The sequence below is a fragment of the Natrix helvetica genome, assembly GCF_964273705.1.
Source record: "Natrix helvetica genome assembly, chromosome: 12".
Classification (NCBI taxonomy): Eukaryota; Metazoa; Chordata; class Lepidosauria; order Squamata; family Natricidae; genus Natrix; species Natrix helvetica.
In genome coordinates this window covers 15,873,153-15,879,769 of record NC_138556.1, presented here as the reverse complement: position 1 = coordinate 15,879,769, position 6,617 = coordinate 15,873,153, and the positions used below count along the sequence as shown (strand labels likewise).

Here is a 6,617-nt window from a genome sequence, read left to right as displayed (position 1 = left end):
AGCAATAAAATATATTTGCTGGGCATCTACAAACATCGACAGGTAGGAATCACATCTGCCACTATTACTTTATTTTCCATTCTTTTGTTCTTTAATAAGCTGGGGGGGGATGGGCGGGTGGGTTATTTGTTCATAAAGTTGTTTTTGTACAGCCATAAAATAGTATTGCATTTATGAAATATTACACAAATTGCACTTCAAATATGACGGCCTTGTTTCAGGAAAAAAAAAAGGGAACAAAATAACATTAACAAGGGGAGAAAATAAATCTTTCAGATGCGAAATGAAACAAGTGTGCTGGCTGATCCCAGTTAACTGCACGTCATGAGCAAAATAAAAGCATTTATAGAATTCTTCTCTCACAGGTAAAATTTATAGAATGTGACACAGGACAGTATATCCTTTTACAATACAATATTCTGCTTTTAAAATGTACACTCAGTATACTTATAAATTACTTTTAAAAATTTCTGTTAAAAATAATTATATGCAGCCAATGTCCTTCCGAGAGGGGGGAGTACATTCACTTTAATATTGTGGGTGGAGGACAGAGCTGGGTCCACAAACTTTACAGGTGATTTTGGGGATGGAGATGCTAAGACAAGACGGAGAACTGGAAGACAGCAAGCAGGTAGAAACCCAAGCAGGGATTTCTTGCTGCCTGAAATTCAGAAAAAAGATCAAACTAAAGTCTCTCTCTTGGGTATCGACTGCTCCCCCTCCAAGGCTCCCAGACCAATCCTAAGGACAGAGCTTGACGCTGGAAGAAAAGGGGGAAATTAGCCCACCGGATCGGAGGAGGCAAAGACTGGAATTCCTCAGCACAAAAATCAACTGACATTTGGAGGGTGAGGGTGGAAGGAGGAAGAATCTGGGCAGGGAAACGTCTTGGTGCACATACTTGGAGGAAGAGTAAGGCTTGCATGGTAAATGTAATATATGTGGGGAGGAATTGGAGCAGTGGTGGGTTCTGGATGCCGGTGCAGCCAGTACGCTGTGCATGGGGCTGGGTGTCCTAGATGGGCACGCACGCTGCGCACGCATGCGCACGCCACTGCCCTACAACACCCAGCTGCTCGGCGGAGGTCGCACAGGCGCTGCACACTGTGTGTGCGTGCGCAATGGGCTGGTCGCGTTATAAACAGCCATGGAAAGCGGGCGGGCAGGTGGGCCAAACGAGCCACCATACCGATACGGTGGCCGCTGCTCCTGGCTACTATTGGTACGGCCGCCCGGAATCCACCACTGGATTGGAGTGTGTGTGGGGAGGGGGGAGGGAGAGAGGAAGTGCTTTTTTGGGTAAAGAGGCAGCTTTAGGATCCATTCGCTTAACAATCTCCTGCTTAAAAAAATATTGAGCTTCTAGTTTATTAGAAGTCCTTGGAATTACGCTATGCCCTGCACAGAATGTATAAGAAAAAAACCGACTTGCAGGTATCACAGCACTGCTTCTTAAGCTCCGGATGTTTTAAGATGTGTGGACTTGCAATTCCCAGAATGGGAGTTCTGGGAATTGAATTCCCACACATCTTAAAACTTCCAGAGGTTGAGATACATTGAACTAGACTAGAGGCTAACGCTCCTGGGTGCCTCACGGAAGGTTCTAAGACTCCAAGGAAAAATAAGAAAAAAGATCATCTTTACCAGATCTGCAAAAGCATCTTTGTGATGCTTCCGGAATGGAGACACCGGAACGAAGACGGACCCTCCGTTACTCTTCCTAACAATTTCAAGAGGTTGCTCTCAAATGCCTCATGTATGCGAAATCCCCCCGATACCCTCAAAATGGACTCATCGATTGGACATTCTCTCTGCAAACTGCCCATTGGGAGAATCTACTCCGCTCAGGAAAAGCAACGAACTCAAAACACCTAAACCTCAAGAGCAAACGGGGAGTCCAACGCCAAGATTTGCAGGGGAAAGTTTTGCCTTTCTGAAGTAGGAAAAACACAAAAGAGATTCTTCGGCCATCAGCTGAACAAAACAGGGTCAACCTAACAAACGCCATCTTCAGTCATTGAAAAGAATCGTTTTGAAATCTCGAATAAGGCCTCTTTATAGTAACACAAACTGTTTATAAATATGGGGATTTCTTAATGGGAGTGACATTGCCGTTAAAGTCAGAGTGCCAATTCCGACTTATTCAACTTGGATGTTTAAAACGTTTGACGAGTCACAACGCTGCCTGCCTATATACCAGGGGTGTCCAAACTTGGCAACTTTAAGACTTGTGGACTTCAACTCCATGCTGGCTGGGGAATTCTGGGAGTTGAAGTCCACAAGTCTTAAAGTTGCCAAGTTTGGACACCCCTCCTATATACTTTTGACTAGGTCAAGAGCTCTAGCTTTATGTGGTGCCAGATTAAAATAACTTAAGTCCATTTTTGAGAGACGCAACTGCGATTCAGCAGACTTCTACTTTTAAAAAGGGGATGGTGGTTTTAAACCATTCACAGCTGCAACGCCCAAAGTCAATCAAACCTCTTAGGTAGGAAATGAGAAACGTGTCAGGATCGGCTTGTCCTTCAAATAATACAGCTGCGCGTGGCTTATAGAGAGGAGCAATGATCTCAGGTCTCTGCAGAAGATCACAACGACGCTGTCCTTTTCGACAAGGGTAAAAAAAAACGACGGGCATCGCAGTCTAACTTGTCTGCTGTACAATCAAAACAAATCAGTGATGGGTTTAACCAAAAAAACAGGGCTTCCCAAAGACCATTAAATAGAGCCCTCAAGGCTTCTTCTTCTATATTTGTAACATAGCTTTTTTTTTTTTTTTTCACAACATACAGGTGGAATGATCTATTGTCATACCGGTGCAAACCATGGCGACCGTTTTATTGTTCCACACCGAAAAAGATCCCAGAATAGCTTCTAGTAACTCATGCCTTCTGCTCCTGCTCCTCCTCCTTATACTTTTCTGGCTTAAATGTCCCACATTAATAAAGGTCCCACATTGTGGAAAAAGAAAAACAAACATAAAAAGTTATATTTACATTGAACTTCAGTAACCATAATACTAACAAAGAGCTTCAAGTAGTCTCTCACTTTAAAAAAATAAAATAAAATAAAAACCGCGCCATGGTTTTAATACTGATGCGTAGCAAAGAAAGCGACGTTAAATCATTTTGTTAAACTGACTGATTTCGACAGCAGCCTTCCTTATGCTTGCGTTTTGCTTGAGTGGCGTTTTCACAGCCGGTCAAGAAACTTAAAGAGCCTACTCAGCTCCCAGCATGGAATTGGGCCAGAGACTCAGTCAGAAAAGTAAACGCTTCTGTTCCCTAATACTTTCTTTTAGTCTTAAAAAGACTCTGATTTTCTGCCCCAAAGGGACAGGACCTATGTTGTGATTATGGCTACTGGAAATTCGGCACAAATATTTGGCTTTGACCTACCTGGAATCAAACTGGCATTGGTTATTCTGACACCATCAACCCAAAAGTTTAAACCAAGAAAACTAGATTAGATAAATAACTCTTGTTCACAACGGAGGTGCACCTGATGTATCTAAGAAGTGCTTGAGTGAAAATGAGCATTTCCCACCACATCTGACAATGCCATGGAGTGCATTATAAACAACCCCGAACAAAGGCCTCGGTCTCCTTTTCTTGCCACCGTTTCTTCTAGGAAGTCCATTGCTTCTCAATCCCAGTGCAAAAACCTAACCCCAAAGTCAAGAGCTTTGACACTCAGGATCAAGGACACCTCTTGAACTCCGGCTGCCCTCCTGAGGTTCTCAGCTGGCCGGCACACATTCCCTGGCCCATTAAAAAGAGGGAACGCCAAACCTGGTTTGCCAGCCATCATTCCCTCCAGCTATGCTGATTTCACTGCAAATTCCCAGCCTGACTCGTGGAGAAATCGCGGAGCTCCAAAGGGCTAAAGGTCAGCTAAGGCCACAGCTGAAATTTTCCTCCGCTCGCTCTAGATCAGTGTTTCTCAAACTTGGCGACTTTAAGTCCTGTGGACTTCAACTCCCAGAATCCCCCAGCCAGCATAGCTGGCTGGGGAATTCTGGGAGTTGAAGTCCACAGGACTTAAAGTCGCCAAGTTTGAGAAACACTGCTCTAGATGGAAGAGGGAGGATCCCCCCGCTTCTCCACTGGCAATGCGATGCTAGGATTCCAAGCAACGAATAGGGAGGAGATGCTGACTTGGGGGACAGCAGTTGTCCTACAATGGAGTGGCAGTAGATGGCACTCTTGAAGTGGAGGGAAGATGCGATGGAGGAGATGCTTGCCGTGGCAGCCAACTCATACCATGAACTCGTTATTTCCTAGCAGCACCAGTTGCTGGGGGCTCATGTAATCAGCAGCCTCGGGGTGACGCTTCCGGCCTGTCCCAGCAGACCCCTCTGGGAGTTCTTTGGCTTTAGGGGAGGAGATTTTCACATTCTTCAGCTTCTGCTTGCCTTTCTCCGGATTGAATGTCCCGCGGGTGGTGAACTGTGGCCGGTCGTCCAGGACCTTGGTGTGACTTGGCGATCGCTCCGGTGCCCCGGCGTCCCCAGAGGGAGCCGCTCGATAAAAAGGCGATTTGGAATAGATTTGGAATCGTTTCCTTGTCACGTGAGGCAGGCAGGATGAGGAGGAAGAAGGCGAGAGGGATGGAGAAGAAACCAAGGAATCCACCGAGTCCACAGACTCCTGCTGCTTGCGCAGTTGCCTTCGGGACCGAGAGGGACCAACCGCGTCTGCCTTGCCGGGTCTTGCCGGGTTGAAGGTTAAACTTCTGCCTGGTAGGGAAGAGATACAAGGGATAGAATAGAATAGCAGAGTTGGAAGGGACCTTGGAGGTCTTCTAGTCCAACCACCTGCCTACGCAGGGAACCCTATACCGTTTCAGACAAATGGCTATCCAACATTTTCTTAAAAACTTCCAGCGTTGGAGCATTCACAACCTCTGGAGGGAAGATGTTCCACTGGTTAATTGTTCTAACTGTCAGGAAATTTCTCCTCAGTTCTAAGTTGTTTCTCTCCTTGATTAGTTTCCACCCGTTGCTTTTTCTCCTGCCCTCAGGTGCTTTGGAGAATAGCTTGACTCCCTCTTCTTTGGGGCAGCCCCTGAGATATCGGAAGACTGCTATCATGTCTTCCCTATTCCTTCTTTTCATTAAACTAGACATGCCCAGTTCCTGCAATCGTTCTTCATATGTTTTAGCCTCATCTGTTGCTCTTCTCTGCACTCTTTTCTAGAGTCTCCACATCTTTTAAAAATCATGGCGACCAAAAGTGGATGCAGTATTCCAAGTGTGGCCTTAACAAGGATGTTTAAGAGTGGCAGTAGGAATGTGCTGACAAAGAGACAAAATTTCCTGGTATAAGTCCAAAGAAGCACTCCTGGTTCCCCCATCCATGGAATCAAACATTGTGGCTTATTTATAGACTGTCTGGAGGGGACATTTTCAGCAAGTGTTTTCAGAATAGAGCTTGTTTTCTTCAAATCTTCCTCAGATTTCATCAAACAATTGCAAAGGTTTTAACTGAATACTATTATACCTATACTACTGAATGATAAACTTCCATGTACTAATGAGGACTTCTTTAGGACACCTGCTCCAACCAATTTTACTTACCTGATTTGTCAGAAATAGCTCCTTCGGAATCAAAATTCAAGTTTTCAGAACTGTCGGCAGTGCCAATTGAAGCCTCAGACTCTAACGTTTCGTCATCAGAGGCTCTGGGCTCCAGTGCCAGCATCTCAAAAGTTAGTTCTTCCCTGCAGGGAGAAAACACAAAATAAACAGAAGGAACTGGATAGAGAGAAAAAAACAGGAGCAGAAGCTAGGAAATAAAGGACTATTAAGGTCCTGAGTTTGGTTGTATTCTTGAAGATGTTTCATTGCCCCAACTAGGTAATACCATCAAGCTAGAACAGCACTGATGATGTTACCTAGTTTGGGCAATGAGATGTCTGCAAGAAAACAAGCAAGCTTAGAGAGCACCAAGGACCCCTCATTTCAACACTGAATATTCTCCTTATTGGAATTAAGCTTATGCTCGCAATATTCAATCTGCACCCAACTTTATTGATATGGGCCAAGCATTTCCTGAAATATAGCAGATGTGGACACCCCCATCTGATTGGTCCAGCTACTTAGGCTTCATTGATCCCGTTACTTAAGACTCACTTCTCCTTCTGCAGGCTCTCTATTTGCTCTGCCAGCACCTTCTCTTCCTGTTGCATGGCTACTTGCTGCTGTTCGGTGACCTCCATCTCCATGGCCTCCTCGCTGCTCAGGGCCTCTTCGGGAGCATCCCCCATTGAGGGCAACCGGACTCCCGCTGGGGATGTAGGGCTTGAATAGGTGCCTCGGCGTAGACGCCCTTTGCCCTATGCATAAAGTAAAGCTAATGAGGAATGGGATCTTCTATCAGCTTTGAGATGAGAAGAACTCATCCCCAGTCGATGTATGAGACAACCAGCAAGCAAACAATTCCTTCAGAGACAGATAGGACAGGAAGCAAGTGTAAATCCAAGGGCATAGGGACTATTTTTGGAAGTCATCAAAAATATCTTTGATCTGTAAGCCAGAAGTTATTTCCATGGATTTACTTTATAATAGAGTATTTCAGGTTGCCAGCATCAAAAAGTGGTGCCAGGAAGGAAACTGG

The 6,617-nt window shown here is 45.2% G+C and overlaps 1 protein-coding gene across 6 annotated transcripts in view; it reads right to left on the bottom strand.

The window, feature by feature from the left end:
- Nucleotides 1-54: 54 nt before the first annotated feature.
- Nucleotides 55-6,617, bottom strand: part of MYO9A (myosin IXA) — a 98,714-nt gene continuing 92,151 nt past the window's right edge. For all 6 annotated transcript variants that reach the window (XM_081964462.1, XM_081964464.1, XM_081964467.1 and 3 more), the window contains 5 exons: nucleotides 6,134-6,336; nucleotides 5,579-5,721; nucleotides 4,065-4,738; nucleotides 2,307-3,921; nucleotides 55-2,185 (listed from right to left, as the gene is read on the bottom strand). In XM_081964462.1, coding sequence (XP_081820588.1) covers nucleotides 4,257-4,738; nucleotides 5,579-5,721; nucleotides 6,134-6,336 — 828 coding nt within the window. In that variant the 3' untranslated portion in view covers nucleotides 55-2,185; nucleotides 2,307-3,921; nucleotides 4,065-4,256. The remainder of the gene's footprint in view (nucleotides 2,186-2,306; nucleotides 3,922-4,064; nucleotides 4,739-5,578; nucleotides 5,722-6,133; nucleotides 6,337-6,617) is intronic.